Source organism: Cottoperca gobio, chromosome 22 (genome assembly GCF_900634415.1).
Source record: "Cottoperca gobio chromosome 22, fCotGob3.1, whole genome shotgun sequence".
Taxonomy (NCBI): Eukaryota; Metazoa; Chordata; class Actinopteri; order Perciformes; family Bovichtidae; genus Cottoperca; species Cottoperca gobio.
The window spans coordinates 16,960,043-16,980,780 of NC_041376.1; the positions used below are offsets into that span (position 1 = coordinate 16,960,043).

The window sequence follows — 20,738 nt, forward strand, 5'->3', positions numbered from 1 at the left end:
AAGAGTCTGCCATCTTAAAGCACCTGGTCCATTGGAAAAAGAAAACAGAATAAAGCTTCCACTTAAGTTTACACAAGAAAATTAAACTTTGGCAGCGCTAAACAGACCATCTGCAAAATGTGGACTTGTTACTATGATTAGCCAAAATATCAGTTTATCTATCATGGTGGTTATAATTACCTGGCTTACAAAAAGGGGAAACATATCTGGTTCATATCCTTTCCCTGAGTTTGTTTTAATTGGCTACAATACCTGATGTCTTCATTAAAACCAGAATGGTGCATGAAAAGTTTCAACTGCAGATAAAAGCGAAAGAAGACCAGAGCTACACTCCGTGTAAAGCTGCTCTTATCACAGCCAGCCATCACCATCGGTCATTATAGATGTGACATACAAAGGCCATTCTCACTCTGCCAGGGAAACCTCTATCGCACTATATTTAACTGCACACACTCAAGCACGCACAGTGAGTAAAATAACTCTACCTGTAAGAATGATGAGACAGACCTGGTGGATTATGTTTGAATGTCACTGCAGCAGACTGAGACAAAAATATCTACAGCGTCAACCTGTATTAGCTTATTTTAGCATATTAGCACAAAGACTGAAAACGCGGAAAGAGCTATCCTGTCCAGATGTAACTAAATCTGCTTAGCATCACCTCTAAAGTTCAATAGCTGGTTGTCTAGAAACCTCTTTTTCACATTCCGATAAAGCAAGGGTTTAGTTTAGTTTATTACATGTGTTTATCAGGGACCGAAAACAAAAACACATTAATGTCAAACCAGAAGAAGAGATGTATTGTACCAGATTTAGCTACTAGCTTATTTCCGTCTGCAGTCCTTGGCTAGCTGTATCCAGCCATGTTTCAGTGTCTGTTAAGCTAAGCTAAACAGCTTCTGGCTGTAGCTTCATATTTAGCTTTAGCTTAGCTTACATATGCAAGCGGTATTGATATTTTCATCTAACTTTAGCAAAAAGGGAAATAAACGCAATTCCAAAAATTTCGAACTATAGCAATGAATGAAAATTGGGTCTTTTTTTTGTTACAGTATGTGTCAGTTGTGATTCTCATCAAAGTCATTCTGAGATCAGGAAACAGCAACAATACTAAAAGGAAGTCCAATTGGGCAAGATATGTCAGTCAGACAGTCAGACTTTTAAATGAGGTTATAAACAAGCCAACATTTTAGCCAGATTATTTAAAGTAAAACTGAATGTGTGCACACCAGAAATATCTGTAGTAAAGGGTTAGCATGGGTCATCATTCTTACAGTTTGATATTGTTATTTTTCAAAAAGGTTTTGGCTAACCTTTCAGTGTGTTTAAAACCTGCACCTGTTGACGAGTTGCCCCATCTGACTTCTTGTTAGTGATGTTGCCACAATCCAAGATCTCAGCTATTAACTTGGTGAGTAGATTTGTAATTACATATAGAATGCGGTTATGGTTAAAACTATGTAAATAAGTATGTTAGTGGTATAATATTCTATTGTCTTTTTGTTGTCATGAAAGGTTCACCAAACTGTTTTATTTTTTGTATCATCCATCTAAAATATATATACTGTATATATATATCACAATACTCAATAAATATATATTATTATATAATATATATAATATATAAAATTGATATAATTCACCTTGTCTGTTAACTCCTACAAATCCTCAACACAAGTCACAGAATAAGATGCATAATGAAAATGAGCAAAACAAATGATTACGCATAAAAACAAAGTTAGGAAAAGCTCCAACTTAAATGTGTGCAAACTCTGACTTTGCACACTTTGTGTACTGTGTGTTATTTCTTGGGCTGCCCTGAGTCTGATGGTTGATGTCTGCTTTTACACTAATTCCCAAATATAAACATCTATTGACATGTCAGGAAGAAATGAGTTGAAAATGATACACTTTTAACAAAGAACAACATCAAAACATATTTGTGCAGTAGCCTCTATCTGTGTTAAATGTTTATGGTCCTTACAAGCACATCGCTGTTTGTCTTGAAGACAAGCCTGGGCGTGTCCTGAGTAAAGCTGTGCTGGGGTAATTTCCCACCGAGGCCATCGTCGTCTCTCGCCTGGGGGGGAGAAATAATGGCTTCTTTTTACGAATGGACAAAATAAACAGGTGAACAGAGGCAACAAGGAAACTCAGAAATGGAAAACAACACTGAAAAAGATGAACAGAAATGGTGACTTTAAAATGGGTGAACAGTCATTGGTTTGTGGACAAACCAATCAACAGGATTCTCTGAAACAAAACTGTGTGTGAGTGTGTGTGTGTGTGTGTGTGTGTGTGTGTGTGTGTGTGTGTGTGTGTGTGTGTGTGTGTGTGTGTGTGTGTGTGTGTGTGTGTACATGCATGTGTATGGTTGAAGAGTCTGCAAGACATTTAGTTTAGACATTCAAAGTGCTGCCTGCTATTACAGCAGAGTACGTTCATTGAAACAGCCATTTATTTCAGCTACAAATGGAAAATGAAACACATTTACAACAAATGTAGTAATCACTCTACACTCCCGTGAAGAAGTTCAAATATATGGAAGGTTCTGAAATTTGTATAATATCTCTTTCAATCCAGATATTTGCAGTAGCACTGCCATGGTGAAGTGTAGTGTACAAAGTAGGATACATTAGTACTGTAAATAAGACAGTCACTAACTCTTCTGTCATGTTTGTTTACGTATCTTATATTTCCTCGATAAACTTAGATTCCATATTTAAAAGGTCCTTCACACAGGCGTATAAGACTCCTGCTCAGGTTGAAGCTACTGTAGGTGGAAATCTTCTACGAAAATATGTGATTTCACAAAACCCTACTTTAACTTGTCATTGTAGCACAGGTGTTACCACAGACTGCATCTAAGAAGTGGACAGCACTATACTGCTACCTGACTTTGGCAGTCGCCATCTTGGTTTTTTGGAACCAGCAGTGACACAAAAGAGGCAAGCTAAGTACAACCGACCGCTGATCAAGACATGACCAAAATGTTCGATTAACTTTAATGAACTGAAAACACACTGTGAAAGAGTTAAAGTTGTAAGACGAAAACAGGGGCAACACCAAAACAGCACAATGCCAGGGTAGTGACCTGAGCTGTACTGAAGAAGACTTGAATCTAGCGATTGAGAATAATAAAGAGGTAATAAATCTAGTACAAATCATAATTTTCTCATAGACTTCTATACAAATGGAATTGTTTTGGAACTGGTCACCAATTTATTGCATGTTTGTGTTAGCCTTTTAGTCACACGATATACATAGCCTATATTAGCTAATGTTATTGTGTTACATATATGTAGCTGTGTGTTTACTATTAAAACCAGATCTAATCAGCTAAATCTGTTGAATTAGAATCAATGTTGGACTTTATTTTTGATGTAGCCTCCCGACCAGCCATGATGGCGGCCATTATGACCCTGATTTACTGACTGTTCTCTAAATATGGTAAATATCTTAGCTGACTAGGAATAACAAGAATATAATATAAAAGAGTATATTATACTATCCTTGGATGCCAGCGTCCTCAAGCAGCATTACTGTCTTTCAGAGGCTGTAGCAAGCTCAGGTTTGAATATGCTGGTATTATATAAAACTACATAATTTAAGGAATCCATTGGTACAGGAATCCAACAATGGCATGATAGCTATGTCGGGAATGCTATGCTAATCCCATGCAGTGGTGTTTGCCTATTATAAAAAATGATTCTGCATATTAGCGTCCCTAAACAGTCAACAGAAAGCTAGGACTCTTCAATGAGACCAATAGTATTCATGTGTGATGATGATAGTCAAATGACCTTTTGTGAGCTCTAGGATAATCACAGCCTCATGAAACGTTTCAACCCCAAACTACAGACTGAAGGTTTCCCTCACTATATTGACAATAAGGGGGTTTCTGAGCAGTCTCCAAATGTCAAACGTTTTTGATGCCAAATCACAGCATGGATTTTTCTATGGTGTTCCACAAGGTCTTGGTGTCTTAATGTGGTATTTTAGGACAAACAAATGGTAGGGAAGGGGGGGGGACAGAGGAAGACATAGGCTAAGTTGTAGTAAGCAGGTGTAACAGTATGTTGTTACTTTGTAACATTGCTGTAAAAACATGGACTGCTAACATTGCCAAACATTATTTGGTAGTTTAGGGGTAAACAAGGAACTCCCTGCAGCAAGTGACCCTAGCCAATAATGTGTTGCATGTTAGTGGTAAATATTTGACAGACCTTTACGGTAACTTATTGTTTTCTTGTAGAAAAAACAATTCTAGGTAAACTAAGAGAATGTGTTTAATTGGCTTAAACAGTAGTTTAATTTGCCATGCTGTAATATTAGAATACAAAACTCTCTTTAAATATTTATACCATCTGAAAAGTAGCCTCCTTCTCCTTCACCTTCTCCTTCATTATGCGCAGTGTGAAAACTGAGGCAGTCAATGCTGTGATGCCAGGTGTGGGCAATTTTGTTACAAAGAAGTTATTGGAGAAGCTTTGTCTGGCACAATGCCAAATCACTCCATTGCGCTTCATTAAATGAAATGCCTTTTTATATAATATAGACCTCAGTGTGATATAATTAGTTCATAGTTTACAGCCATGGGGCACTGAGCCACCGTTATCAGAAATGGAGATTTAACCTCAATTATACATGTTCATCGTGCTGTTTGCAGCCCAGAAGATGACACTTCATACTGAGCCTATGCCATTGACAGGTGAGCCACTGGCCCCAGCAGCTCTCTTTTATATCATGTTTACTTTAAATTGCTCGCTGCAACCTTTGATTTGTCACGGGTAATTTGGCCTCCAGCTCTGCTCATCTCTCAATGATACCAAAAGGGCATTCTGGTGTATGTTCTACATTTTTTTGTCCAACGACTGATTGAGTTAGCCTCTGCTTCCATCTGCTTCCCTCACCTCCACAAGTTTCCCATTCCAAATATTGCTGTCGTATGTGCTGTAACTTGCACCGTAAAGGATTCCATGTAGGAATCCGAGACATTTTAAAATATAACAAAGGTGATTTATTAACTTTGTCCAAAAAAGGTTGGATTACGGGGGTCATGGTTATTTGGAAGCTGTCAGTACACTACATGAACAGTAGGTGTAGGCTGACCCATTTTGGCTATTGTCTTTCACAAACACACACACACAGTCACACATACACAGACACACACACACACACACACACACACACACACACACACATACACACACACGCACACACATAGGTCTCCTCAGTATGAGCACAGACTCACTCAAAGACAGGTAAACGCACATAAACATACATGAATCTGGGCAGGCACTTTAGGACACACACACACACACACAAAGATGCACCATTGTCCTATTATTCTGTCTCCAGTTTGTGCTCTGACCCTCTGGCCCTGCGCCAGTTCATTTGCATATTGTACTAATGAGGTGTTGGCACTGTGAACGAGGCGTGAGGCGCACACAGGGAACCACACACAGATAAAGGAGACGGGATTAAGACACATAGACGGATAGATGGATGGATGGATGGATGGATGGATAGATGGATGGATGGATAGATAGATAGATAGATAGATAGATAGATAGATAGATAGATAGATAGATAGATAGATAGATAGATAGATAGATAGATAGATAGATAGACAGACAGACAGACAGACAGACAGACAGACAGACAGACAGACAGACAGGCAGATAGATAGATAGTTTCACTGCCAGTTGTGTTGTTCTTTTTAAAGGTGTTTCTTCCCTTATTGCTCATATATCATGCCAGCAAACTGCAACTGCCATCCAGCTGAAGTTCTTTATATGAACGACAGAGCAGGACATCATCCGCCTAGCTCCCCTCTGGCGACTGCATCGTCCTGAGGGGACGTCACACCAGCTGCCACCGCTCCAGCTTCCATCTGGGCACGGATACACGTCCAGGTGTGTGTGCCTGTCACCTGCCAAAAGAGACGCGTTTCCCAAAGAAAGACGCTCGTAGGCAAGCTTTCCAAATCCAAAGACAAACACAGCCGAGCGCAGTCGAGCTCATCCCAAATCCTGAAACGAAGGTGAAGTCCGGGCGCTACGCGTATACACAGGCAAAAAGAACATCACTCTTCCAAAACAAACAAGTTTGTCTCTACATCTCATGTTTTGAAAAGCCAATCCAGCACCACTTCGATTCTGTTTGCAGTGCACTGTGGAGTTTTTTCCACATGCACAGGAATATTTTAAAATGACTAAAGCCATGATCTTTGCAATTTTGTGCACAAAAAACCCTGGGTTTTTCAAGGATGTCTGGTAAGGGTAATGTTACCTTATATCCCTATAATAAGTATATTTTTTCAGAGAAGTGGAAAATCAGAACAAGGTAAGCACTTAAAAGTTAGTAAGTAAGTAAGGTAAGTTCTTTAAAAATAAAAAGATTGTTCCTGTTTTGGAGCATTTTGGTACTTTGTTTACAGCAACACATACACATATTTAAGTATATTGCTGTGGCTACGATCTCTATTATTTTCTTTATTGCAGGAAGGCTAATTTCTCTCTACAAAATTCCTTTTTGAAAAGGGTTTAGCGAATGCTATTTCCAGTATAAGTCACTCTGGAATAATATCTTCTTGGCACATTGATTGGGAACTTTTAAATGGCGAATTGTCATTGGAACTTCACGAGGTTGCAAGCTTGGTGGTGTCGTGAAGTAGCGTGGGAGCTTCTGGCAGACAAAGGGGATACGATGGATAAATACAGGGGATGGAATGAAAATACTGATTGCTTTAGGTTGGAAAATTGTTGGAAACATTATGAAGGATTTAAGTACACAACTCAACAAAATATATTATATTTATTATATCTATTTGTTTAGAATTTTAATGTGTGCAAATACAATTATGAGCTACATTTGTTACTACACTTTTTGCGTGAGTCTAGTTTCACACACCTGCATGTTTAAGAAAAGACAAAGGAATGCAAGTTCATGTGCATGTGGGTGGTTCCAATATTACAATCTCAACGTCTAGTTAGCTTTTTTTATCTTTATTTGAGCTGAATGGCTGGCAGCTATAAGATAATCACCTTCCTCTCTGTGCCCTAAAGCTGTGTCAGGCATGCCTCAAGGCTTCTTTGCTTGAGCTGCAATACGCAGACACATTTCATCACACACACCAAATTTTCCACAAGCATATTCATACATATACAAGGCACAGTTACACACACACGCTCAGAGTCAGACACACTCTTCTCGCTTATTCATTTTGCCTGCGTGCCCTACTCGGCAGCCGATGGAGATGCAAAGTAAATTGTGGAGTGTTCAGGAGCAGGGAGGTGTGTGTGTGTGTGTGTGTGTGTGTGTGTGTGTGTGTGTGTGTGTGTGTGTGTGTGTGTGTGTGTGTGTGTGTGTGTGTGAGGTGATGTGACATTTCTGGGCTGACATGAAGCGGCACTCTGCCCCCTCGCGCCTGGAGGGAGCTCCCGGGAAAAGACACTGATGGAGGTCTGGGGTCTCCGGGGGGGGATTTCATGGTGTGAACAAAAAGCCCTGTGCTGCGGCAGAGACGACCTGTAAAACACAAGCTGGAGTCTCCTCGCTACCTGCTTCATGCTCTGTTGAATCTTGAGGAAGCAGTAAATGGTTGAAGTGTTTATTTGCATGATGTAGAAAGATATATAAAGATAATCATTAAATGTTTTTACGCATTTTGGTTTGTTTTTACTTTAAGAAATAGGAGAAATCCCCCTACAGAGGACACATGATGAGCCACTGTTAACTCAATCAGGATTCTGAACGAGTCCTCCCTCTCGTTGCTTTACAACCACAACATACCAGCCTACAATCAACCAGTTTTTTTCCTGAGGAATTCAAGCCTTAAAAACTCCCGAACGCAAACCATACTGCAGAGAAAAGCAGATTGTTGAAGCTATTGCAACAGCAACAAGCAACATTTCATCACAATTGATGTCACAGCAACAGACTTCCTGCTTGCAGCATTTAAAATCCAACCCTAAATGATGTGTGGATGTCCCTGTAGAATGAGTCTGAAGCAAAGCATCCTCGCTCTAACCTACACCTTTTTTGCCGCCGTGCTTCACACTCACAGAGGGTAATTCATCACTGCTAATTGCCTGACTTAATCTTGGCACTGTGTCGATTGAGCAAGCATGTTTATCGGTGTATGTGTGGGTGTAAGATAGCGGGAGAAACCGTACGGCTGTGTGTAAAAGCGTGACAGTTGAGCAGCTTCTGCCTACAGCTGAAAGCCAAACTCCACCCTACATTTAAATGCTGTTAATCCCCGAAAATGTCCAATATCGTAGCTGTTGTACAAGTCAATTCTCAGTCAACTTTCTTTGTTGGTATCTTTCCACTCAAACTAGCTTTTTGCAAAGCATGCAAAGCAGCAAAATGCACACACACCTATGTTGCTTTGCAAAACCAGAAAAATAACCAGCTATGTGTCTGGATCAATGGTGGACAGTCAAAAAGTTAATGAAAGTGAGCAAGCAGAGCGAGGTGACAGACAGAATAATTGAGTAGCGCGAGTGGCGAGGAAGCAGCATCTTCCATACAAACTAATCCAGAAGCTTAAGGCATACAGTAAACAGTCACATAAGTGATTATCTCCAGTTAAACTATCAATCATCTTTCGCCACACACAAACACACACTATAATATAGAGGTATGCAGCAGGAATGTGAGAAAGTAGCAACCATAGTCACCCTAGGAGGGGATTGGGTTTCATGGATGAGGCAGCTGAAGATATTTCATGCAACATAATGCCAGAGCCGTTGCCCGCCCCCTACATCCCCCCTCCCCCTCCCCATGTCTCCTCTCCCCTATCCACAGCACACGCAGACATGAGATACTTCTTTTCAGCCATGACAATATATATTTTTTTCAGTTGAAAACAAACAAAGAAAGCCTGCAAGCTGTGTTGTTGTGGCCAACCTTGTGGGTGCATGAGAAAAGAAACATGTGGGTATCGCTTACACAAATGGCCTGCATGAATGTGCGAGAGCCAGACAAAATATAGAATCTGAGCTGCTGTGGCAGAGCAGGCCTTTCCTGTGTTTGTGATGCTTGAACATGTGCATTCTGCAGATGGATGAAGGAAACATCCAACATGGCCGACTGGCATCTAACAGTGTTAATGATATTAATTCTATAAACTGTGTGTGATGTCCTCTAAATGTGTGCCAAAACTGTAACTGTATTTATATATTTCTGTTCTGCTGATGTATAGATTAAATAAAGGTGCTCTACTTATGTAGCTTGAATATTATAATTGGATAACGGTAGTAACAGCACCTTTTCACAGAAAAATAGTATGTGAAAAGAAATGTAGTGTTCTGACACTAAAATAACAGAGTGCTTATGAACGAGCAGCTAAATACTGTACATTTACATTCACTTCCAACTCTAAGGTTAAATCCCAAACTCAACAATTACTGAAGCCCGTTTCCCCCAATTTAAAGAGAAATCCACATTTTCTTTTAATAATAATTATGACTGAAGTAATATGTTATAGTTATTTGAAAAAATAATCCATAATTTTTCTTTTTTTAAACTTGTCTGGTGGGTTTGTTTATTTTTGGCAGAACCGGGCTTCCATACATAATGTGCTTGATTATCAAACGGCTGCCAATCCTTCTGATTTTTTTTGCAGTAATACCTAAAATTAAATTATGATGGAGAGGACATGAATTTGTTTTTAAACCTGCAAGTGTAAATAAATTAAATGTATTCCCTAAGTAAAAGCTGCAGGGACATGCTTTTTTAATTTTTGTGGCTACCATTCTTTATTAGGCAAATAAAGTGGAGCACTTAATCTAATACAATTGCATCGAGCACAGTTACTGTAATAAACAAAAAGTGTTTATAGTACCCGGACGGAACGCTGATTTGAATCATACGATAATCAAACAGTAAAAACTTGCATTATTAAGGAACTATCCGTGTTATAGTAAATGTTATTTTAGAACAGCAGCAAAACCTCGGTTGACTGGCATACTGTGTATCATATCAGAGTTAATAAGATATCAGATGTTCTCTACAACTGATATTATCTAGTCCGTCTCTCTGAACTTCAGACTTTTCTTCAACTATAACTTGCAGGTAGAGCTGTCGTCGCAGTGAGTGGACATCCTTTGAAAGGACTGTAGAAAGTCTGAATCTGATAAAGGGCAGAGCAACTGGCATCCTTGTACTTTTTCATATACTTTTCTCACCACGACTCTGTGTACCTTAAATGCCATCAAAATATCTTCCAGTTGCACAATTCATAATAATGTCATAGAGTCAGAATAAAATGCAGAGTTAATTAGGCTAAACAGGTAGATCCTATTGGAACCACACAAGCTACACATACAGGATATACGGTACGAGTGAGGGAAATGCATAAATCCTTTTAATGACTCTTACTGTCTTTATATATAAACTATATGTGGATATTTTTAACTGGTTCATGGATTCATAGCAGGGAGCTTTCGTCACACCAGCTTTTCATTTGATGTCATGTTTAAGGGATAGTTTGGATGTTTAGAAGTGGGGTTGTATGAGGTACTTCTCTATAGTCAGTGTATAACCTGCAGTAGATGGTGGTCGGCACGTCCCCAGTTTGGAGAAGCAGACAGGAGTATCAGCACGGAAGATAAGCAATGTACTGCTGTGGATGGGGGCAGCAGCAAACATTATTTTAGTCACCTGAAATAATCAATACATTTTCACCTGCTTTACCTTGCTGTGAGACAGCTATACAGTCTATGTTTTCAACGTGGAACTAAAGCCGTTATTTACGCTCTCACCGAAGCCACCAGACTCCACTGGAGCGTAGACGACATCTTCAGTTCCATATCAGAGAGAGCTGTCTTACAGCAAGGTAAAGCGGGGAAATTGTACTAAATATAGTGTACATCTGTCTTTGCTGGCTAAAGCACGTTTTGCTGCTGCCCCCGTGTACAGCCGTGTATTGCTTAGCTTCCGTGCTGCTACTCTGTCTGTTTCTCTTAGGTAGGGGCTCGAAGGTAATACACTGAATAAGTACCTCATACAACCTCACTTCAAAACATCTGAATATCCCTTTAACAACCTCTCTGATTGATCTGTGATTGATATGGAGTTGCCTTGTCAAATTGGTTGCATGTCAAATGGCATAGACTCTTTTCCTGACCTCCTCTGAAGCTCAGAGAACAAAATAAAATCAGATCAAAAGCTGCGTTTTGTGATGTGAAGCTCTAATAGCTCCTGCAACTGTCACACGTTCTCCCACAAGGTTTCAACATGTCAGACTCCTTGTCATCACCAGGATAAGACACATCATTTGTCATCATTTCAACATTTAGTACAATGAAAACTACAGACTTTCTATAAAAGTAAATGGACTAAAATGTTAAGGTAGAAAATGAAAAACACATAGTATGAGCAACAGTACAGTAGACGCAAGGCTCAGCTTGATTCTCATGCTTTGGGAAAAAGTGTCAGAAAAGAAAAGAAATTGGATATCACTAACTGAAATGAACAGACATACTCTAAGTGCACCCCTACTTATTCCTGCTCCAGTGCAGTGCTTGAAAAGTGATTATGTTTAGATGAATAACTGACTTCAGGACAGACAAGCAGGAGAGTAAAACACGTCATACTCACAGCGTAATTCCTTATATATCCCAGCTTTGGTACAAGAGAGAAAGGAGATTGTTTAACTACAGTCATCGGGGGGGAAAATGAGTACACAAAAACAACTTATATTTTCCGTCCACGGTGACCAAGTCATTTCGGAGTTGACTGCCTGAAGGTGTTTTTGTAGTAAAATCCATGATTCATTCTCAGTCGTTTCTTGGTTGAATGTATTATGTATTATATGTATCATGCATTTTGTATTCAAGCCAAACCTGAAAAAGTAATGAGAGGGCTTTTAAGTTGACATTTTAAGTATAGATTTTCTTTCTAGTTAAAATGACTTTTTGATGTCTTGAATCAGAATTAGAGAGGCTCTCTGCTCTTGCTCTAGCGGAGTGCTGCAGGGATGAAGTATTGTTGTAGGCCAACCCCAAAGTTAGCACCGCCCTGGTTCCCTCAACAAGAAGTCAATGAGATTTTTCTATTTTTGATTATTGCAGAAAATAAGCTCTGTGGCAAACACAAGTTTATGATTTAAAAAAAAGCTTTTTTTAAAGAAGCTTGAAAATGTACAAGTGGGGTATTAACTGATGTATTTTATGTCGTAGAACACAACGTTAAAATCTCTTCACGTGTTAACCACAGAATTCAGTTCAGGCATCTAACCAAAAGCCCATTGACTTCGAGGGAAGGGAAATGCCAACTCGTTTCCGTGTCTTAGGATATATTCCTGTAACTCTATAGAGATACACTAACTTCTGAACTTTACTATCCCAAGAACCTCGACATAGTTTATTTGTTCTCTTTCTACATATAAAAAATGAACACTGCAAAGTAAATTACCAGTTTTTGTGTGTTAGTATTATTAGCTTCTCAGTTAGTACGCCATCACGTTAGCTAACCGTCAGCCTTGCAAATCTTATTTAGGCTTTAAGTAAAGTTATAAGCTAACGTTTGCATTATAGGTAGCTAGCAGTTGTCTGTTAACATTAAGATGGGTTTGTGAGCTAAATGTTTTAGTTGGTTTCTACAATGAACCTAACAGCTGTTTCCTCCCTGAAATGAACTGAGATGTTTACAGTTTAGTCTGCGTATAGCAGTGCTAAAGATAGGACTTTACTGTGTTAGTTAAATAATGTAACCTTATTGTGCTTTTCAGCCTGATGTCATGGAAATGTCTCAAAAAGTAAGTAGGACAATTGTTTCCCCTCCTCAAAACGATTAGAATAAATGAAGAAGGTTTTACTAGAAATAGGAAATAGTTCTGGCACTAAAATGGTCTTGTCAGGGTGGAAGAATTCAACTTATGTACCATGCGTTAAGTTCTCATATTCAGTACATATTTCAGAGCCAAGTTCTTTTAGCTACCCAACTTAACACTAACTTTACCCTAAGTTGTGTACTTGCATAGACTTAAAGAAATAGTGCGCCATTTTGGGAAATACGCTTATTCATCAAGAAATAGTTACACCTGTAAACCACACATTGTCAGCTTTGAGACGTTTCCTCGTATGAACTCTTCCCTTTCACACATGGAGCTCAATCGGACATAACACGGACGTTGTACCAGGGAGCTGGCAGTGTGTTTGATGTCTGGTCCGAATCATTTGCGTTCTCACACACAGCTCCTCCGGGTAATGTCTAGATCATTTCAGGGTTGCAGTGCACGTGTGAAAGGGGCTTTACATCACTGTTTGTATTGTATCAAATGTTCATTGTGAGTATAAGCTATTAGTCTTTATGCTAAGCTATGCTAATCGCTTCCCACCTACTTAACACACAGACATGAGAATGGTATCAATGTATTTCCCAAACGGTCAAACTATTCCTTTAAATGTCAGAATGTCAACGATTGTTCACCACATGGTAACAATACATTTCACACTTACAAGTATATATATATTTACACTTAATGCTTGCTTTATGAATGTTTCGATCCATGTTGTCAATCTAATATTCTCCTCTCGTACTCACTGGTGATGATCACATGTGCTTGCCAGGAGATGTGTGACATACTGTATCTGCAAAGCCTCTGAAAGATGTTATAAGTGTCCAACTGGTTAGAAGGAAGGAATTTTACCTTGTTTCTCTTAAAATAGGCTCTGCGGCAGGCGGCAAAGCACTTCTCACTGCAGAAACTCTTCAGCTCACTCCCCATGTTCAGAGAATAGCGTTTGACACCGATCTTCTGGCACCAGGCGCACATGATCTGCATATTGGATGCATCTTCATCTAAAAGGAAACAAACAATAGTGAAAGTGAGTGAGGAAGGATTGGGAAATATTTCAGAAAATGTATAGAAAATCCTTTTTACAAAATATTTATTTTGTTTCATATAGTTTTCACATAATCACTGAAATTAATAACACTTTTCATTTGTATTTAACACTCATAACTATAACCAATATTGACCTTGTGGTACATGCCTTAAACTTTGTGAGCAGAGTATTCTGATTCTGATCACTAAATATGCTTTGGTGTGTTGTTTGTGGGTCTATTTGTGTATGGACATTTTTGCAGCAGGGCTCCGGCAGAACAACTGGACTGCAGGTGATTATCCCTAAATGGAGTCTATGTATGAGTATTCATTTCAGTTTTATGTATGTTGTATATGTAAGTGAGTAGGTTTATTTCTCAGATGATACCGCTTTGTCCAAATGTATGACCTGTGTGGAAGGGTGGCCAAAGAGAAGGCGTTCTAAAAACTAATTGTGGACTTAAAGGTCAAAAAGTTTTCTTCTGTCTTAAGATTTATGTTAAGCCCTAACACATTTCTGAGTAAATCTACAGATGACCTTGACACATCCCTCCTTCAAATGAAATTAATTTGGTCCATAAAAAATGTTTTTTGTCAACAGCAAAATGTAAAGCTACAGTAATGGCTTGAAACCTAGCTCCTTGCTTGATATAGCGGTTATGTGCAGTGCTGCTGTGTGGTCAGTGTGGGCAACACATTATTTTAACAGACCCACATTGACAGTGAAATGCCTCCTCTGTGGTAAACTGTGACTGCAGGTGATGAGCTGCAGGCTTTTAGTGCCATCGCTGTTGCAATAAGAGAGATCCTCCGAGATTCCCTCCAGTATCTCCCAATTATCACATTATGGCTACACGGGTGTGAGGGTGAACAAATGCAGGCCCATTAGTCTTTCACCCCTCGCTCACCTCCTTATCGCACGCCGGCCAGGATTTTCACCTCTTGTTGAGCTTAATGGATCTGCAGGGCCATCAGATTTTAAGTAAAGACTAACTCACAATTAAGGGAATAACTCCCCGAGGCCCTAAAGATAGCACCGTGGACCCAACATGCATAGTTTATGTCTTTCCTCTCCTCTGTGCTTTATCTCATTCCTATAGTAGTCCCTTCGCCTTTTTGTGTCTATCTGGATTGCTGCCCGCTGCAGTGATAACAGAAAAGCAAGCATTCTGGTATGACTGGGTGGGTGGATCAGGGTTTGTACTTTGCTCGGAATAATGTCGGTACCACAGCGTGATGAACAGGATCGAAGGCTAACATGAAATCACAACAACATTATCTCAACATTTTCATACAAAAAGACATCTTGAGGTGGAGTTGTTTTTTTGCCTTCCCACGTCCTGGCATCTTGTAACAAGCTCAAAACACTCACATCTGCATCAGGGGGAAAAAAGCCGGCGGTAATTATGCAGCCTCCATACTAAATGCCACCATCATCCGCCGTACCTGCACCTCAAAAGGTCCTTTGTCGGATTTTGCTGGGGCACATGAATAATTCAGCATATGTGTGAGGGTGGGGGTGTTGGGCGAGTTGAAGGGGGTGGCGGCCGGGTGGCGGGTTGGTGCTGGGCTTTAAGTGGGACCACACCATCTGTTTCCCCGCCTAGGCAGGGCCAGCGGGGACTCCTCTTGGGCGATGCCAAGGCGGTACGTTCCCTCTGCCGGGGCGTAGCAGCCTCCTGTGCCACAGCAGACGCAAGGGATAATGAAGCCCTCTGTCTGGCCAAGGAACGGGACATTTCCTCAGAGAGTTGACGGGGTTATATTGACACTTGGGCAGGTGGAGGAAAACAAGGTGTACAGCAGGTAGCTAGCTCATTAGTTGCCTGTCCCTGCCTTGTTTGGGGGCTTTCAGGCCATTGCAAGGAGAGAAAGTTTTCACGTGACATAAACAATCAGTTTTCCTGCTTGGTGCTAAAGAATCAGCGAGTAGGTTTATACTTTCAATACAATGTATTCTGAGTGAAGAACAGCTGTGGGTGAGATCTAAGCCAGTTCTTCTAGTTAGGTCTTTTGACTGGAGAAATGACCGTGTGTGTGCTTTGTGGTTGGGCATCTGGGCCAATCAACAATATGCAAAGTGCTGAAGATGACCTTGATCTTTTTGGAAATGTAAAGTGTGGTCAGTATGTACTAATTTGAGTCAATTTTGATACTGTTTTATTTTTTTCTTGACAAATAAGGACTTATATGAACTACTTTTCAATCTATCTCCTGTATGTGTCTTTCCAAGTGTCAGTGCTCCCTACCTGCGGGGGGCTTGATCAGTGGCGGGGGGATCATGGGAACTATGATGGGCAGGTTGCCATGTTCCTTGGTGCCGGGCATGGAGGTGGACGGTGTGTTGGAGGACTCTGTGACTCCATTCCTAGAAGCTGGCAAACACTGGGAGCTGTTGGCTCGATCCGGAGAGCCTTCACTGCTCTCAGTTGAAGCTGGGATTTTTGGCAACAAGTTTTCTAGACAGGGGGATATTGAGCAAAATAAAGCGTTACTGAACAACTGATGAGATGCTGTGGCACTCACTGCAAATACTGTCATCATGTAAGAGCCTAGTATGCATAAAATCAGACACTTTTTTACATAGTTTTGTTTGGCTTGGAAAAGTTTATGTTTGAAGCCCCAAAGAAAATTGTGAATAAATAAGAAACAATGAAGGTTAAAGCTGCATTTGATTGACAGTAGATCAATTGACAAAATGCAATGTGAAAGGCGTCACTCATTGAGACAAGGGCGTCAAATATCAACATTTTCACAAAGCCATTGGCGTCTGATAATGATGCACAAGGCCCTTGTTAGCATCTGTATGAGATGCACCAGGCTTTCAAGTAACTCCAATGTAAACCCAACCAATATTGGACGCTCAGAGCAAGTGCTCTAGATTTGAGGTCACTTAGTATAAAGAGCAACAAACTCTGTGTAGGGACGAGGTCGGGTTGGATGGACGGGTCAAAAAAACAAAGGTCTTTTACCCAGGAGACCGCTGATCGTGTCCCGTGTGAAACCAGTCAACTTTGGCTTATTTTAAGTTACGTAAGTATGTTACATAATATACTTGACTCACAATACATACGTAATGTAGGCTACTTAACTTACTTATGTATCACATTTACTTATTTGAACCCTTACCACAATCCTTTACTAAACCGAACCAGGTAGTTTTGTTGTATGAAACTAAGTGACCTGATCAAGCGTCCGTGTGTGAGAGGAGAGGGAGAACAGGTTGCATTGTTTGTTTTTTCCAGTCCAGAACTTTACGATTTTGGTTTAGTCTCCCAGCTCTCATCAGGCTCGTTCTAGTTGCAGCAATCAGTTGTTTTGAGAATTTTCTTTTCGGATAAACGGACGCTACCTGCCCGTCACCAAATAATAGATTTACAAAGATTTTTAACAAGTGTTAGCTGGTGAACATATTGGAGCATTTAGCAGCTAATGAGTCCGATTTTTCACTCAGTTGGTGGAGACCAAAACAGAGCTAACAGAAGAGTGGATATCGGTCTTAGGTTTGTCAGGTGGTCACAAACGTCACTCCAAATGAATGCTAATGTCGCTCTGTGTCTATTGGGTGAGTAGCAACTGTCCACTAACAAGCTCACCATATCAACTTTATAAGATGAAAGAATGTAAATGTTGTGTTTATAGCAATGTTTCCAAGTACTCCAAACCAAAAACAAAATTACAAAAACATTCCAAGTGTAATAATCTAAAACTTCATGTGGGACCCTATTACACATAGTAAGAGCTGTTTCATAATTGAAGTTTTAAGGGCCTTTACCACAACAGCAAAGAGGAGTCATAGTCATGTTATGTACAGCATGTTTCATGATCCATTTATGAGCACTTAAAATGTTCACTTTTTTCAATATCTGTTATCATCTTTCCATACCTTTGAGGACAGAGATGTGCTGTGGAGTCTCGCCTATCTCCAGGTTGTCAGAGTCTCTCAGCTCCACCTTGTCGTAGCCGTACCAGCCCAGCAGCTCATTCATGGTGTTCTCTGCAAAACTCTGCAACACAAACAGTCGGCTCTTCATACAGGAATCACTCTGACTAGCTTACATGTGGTCAACACCATACTTGAGCTGTAATTCTTGCAATAAAAGCTGCTAGAGTGCTGATAAGAAGGGCTTTAGTAAATACATAGTAAGAAATTAAAGGTGAGTAATTTGTTACCCAGACAAACATCTTGACAGACAGGATGAAGATAAATGAGATTTGAGGTCACTTGTTGTAAAAGTAATGTGTTACTTTTGCTGTGCTTCTCCTGAGACCTTGACTTTAAGATTATCTCCTTAGATTTGTCCACAATGACACATTTTAATCAGTAATTATTCAGAGGTATTGCGATATAAGTCCAGGTCAAACTAATTGGGATTAACTCTGTCTAATTACTGGACGGCCAGGCTAATGGCCCTTATTACGGCACAATAAAATAGGAGGATGTTAACAGAGTGTAATAAAGACTCTGTTAGACACTAACCAGCATTGAGCTTATCACAATACAGTCAAATAGAAACCACAGCACAGCAAAGACACATTGACAACAGAGTTTTTAAAGCCCCCTCTTCTCTCTTACAGTTTACCTAATTTGTTACAAATGTTGTCTCTGCATCCAAAAATGGCACACAGGGCTTAAATGGACCAAACTATACTTTTGTTTAGTGAGAACAGAGATATTATTAAGTTGTTTTATGGTACATGTTATCTGCATAGTTCTCAGAGGGCCTAAACCCCCAACAGAAGCCAACTTAGTTATTACATTACAGTTCATTTAGCTTACGCTTTTGTCCAAAGCGACGTACAATAAGTGCAAACAATCATGGAGATACAACTCCGAACAGCAAGAATCTTGTAAGTAAATTATCTTCAAATAGGTGAAATCCTTTAAGTGCAGAACAATAGCTTCAAATAAGCCAAACAAAAGTGCAACAAACAGAAACAATATAATATAAATTCAACTATTAGCTTCAAATAAACCAAACCTAATGTAAGTGCAACATACAAAGAACAGAATTTATTTACTTTTTCTTCTTCATTGGCCGAGGTGCTGGCAGTGAGCCGATTGGCCGATGCAGAGCGAAGTGAGCGAGTTTGCTTCTTATGTCTTCCTTTTTTTATTCTTATCTTTTACATGTTGTATTGTTCTTAGCAAACCTGTTCTTGCTATTTGCTGCTTCTGTTTCTTTGTTATTCGTTTGATTGTTTGCTTTTATCGTGCAATAATTTATTTTGAATTTGCCTGTTTTATTTATTCACTTTATTGTAAACACTTTGAGCTACACACCCTGTATTAAAGGTGCTTTATAAATATAAATAAAGTTTATTATCATTATTCTAATTATTATGTTAAGCCCTAGCCAGCAGGCGATTATCTTATTTTAGAATAAAGACTGGAAGCTGGGGGACGCATCTAGCCTGGCTCTGTCGCCTCAGCTGAGTCAGCACTGACAACAGGAGTCTCCTACTTTGAGCTTCAAAGCTGTTTAAAAAATAAATAAATACAGTCTATGGTACGAGAGTAGCATTGATGTGCTCATCTGACTCTCGGGCAAGAAAGCGAATAAGTGTACTTCCCGAAATGTTGAGCTATTCCTGTACGTGCTTTCCAACACTTAACTAGTTCAATATTAGAGCAGCTAGAGCGGATACACTACATGACTCATAACAACAGTGTATTTCCGTACACTAATCCATAAGGGGGGAAACCAATCGTAACAAAATATAAAAAAACACTAATATAGAGTCAAATACTGTAGTATTACAGTGGTCACTGTGCAGTAAGTGACACTTCATATTTAAGAAGATATAGTGCAGTCAACAGTCATGCCTTGTAACACAACACCATCCAAGTTGCTTTGAGCAGTAATATCACAGCAATGCGGGTGCTGTGCAGTTAGAGCAGGCAAGCAAAAGTAAACACAACTCTATGCTGGTGAAACATAAACGTGTTTCCTCCATAGCAGCCGCAGTCAATAAACACTAAACTCAAAACAAGAACCATAACCCTGCTAATGCATACAGCCCATTATCACTATGCACCTCTCAGCTGGAATACACCACGAGCGTCTATTCACTGAACCTGAAAGTTGGTAAATGGTTTCAAGCTATCGTTTGACTCTTAAACATAGATGAAAATGTTCCTGGAAACAAACTGAGGATGAATCAGCTGTAATTACTTTGTCTGTGTTGTGAAATATAAGTAAAAGGTCACCAAACTATCAGCTTAGAGGGAACACGCTGTAAATAACGTTTACCACGTAGTGCTGCTGAATACATTTCTGTCATTTCTTCTTATAATGACAAACACATCCAGCTCATATGTTTTACTAAATACTGAAGGATGGGTCTTATCCGCGCACTACGACAGCTTGTAGAATTGTATTATAGGCCTGCAAGGGCAAAACTCCCCATGCAGCAATGTACATACTACAATATGTTGCCACGGAGATGACCCTCCTTGTCTTGGTGGGCTCCAGATCAACCTGACGAGGCTCACTACATAATTTTTTATAGCGAGTCCCACTTTACTCTGTACTGCATTACCTCATCACGGCAGCAGCCGACACTCATCAGTCACTACATCAAGCAGTTAAATGTCAATTACAAACAGCTCCTGTGGATCTGTCGGACTGGTTCAATGCCACCAAGCACATCTGACTCTTAGCCCATCTAAATATAACTGCAAAATACATCCGTAGAAGAGAAGAGGGTATCTGCATCTGTAGTTGTTTGATATTTGAAAGTATATTCAGATTCCTATGTCCTCCCTTCTTTCTCAAATATTTCATTTCTGCCTGGTAAAAACAAGATGTGAGTGAATCAGCCTGTTCATCTGTAGTAAAGCAGGAATTCCCCAAATAAACGTAAAAGATAATTGTTTTCTCAGAGAGATGTC

General features: G+C 39.8%; 1 protein-coding gene across 2 annotated transcripts in view; it reads right to left on the bottom strand.

The window, feature by feature from the left end:
- sobpa (sine oculis binding protein homolog (Drosophila) a) overlaps window positions 1-20,738 on the bottom strand; it is a 42,511-nt gene that overhangs the window by 13,576 nt on the left and 8,197 nt on the right. Inside the window, exons 2-6 of one of the 2 annotated variants that reach the window (XM_029460974.1) lie at window positions 17,730-17,850; window positions 16,093-16,302; window positions 13,667-13,818; window positions 11,614-11,637; window positions 1,985-2,080 (exon numbers count right to left, since the gene is read on the bottom strand). In XM_029460974.1, coding sequence (XP_029316834.1) covers window positions 1,985-2,080; window positions 11,614-11,637; window positions 13,667-13,818; window positions 16,093-16,302; window positions 17,730-17,850 — 603 coding nt within the window. The remainder of the gene's footprint in view (window positions 1-1,984; window positions 2,081-11,613; window positions 11,638-13,666; window positions 13,819-16,092; window positions 16,303-17,729; window positions 17,851-20,738) is intronic. The other variant, XM_029460975.1, reaches the window with a different exon arrangement.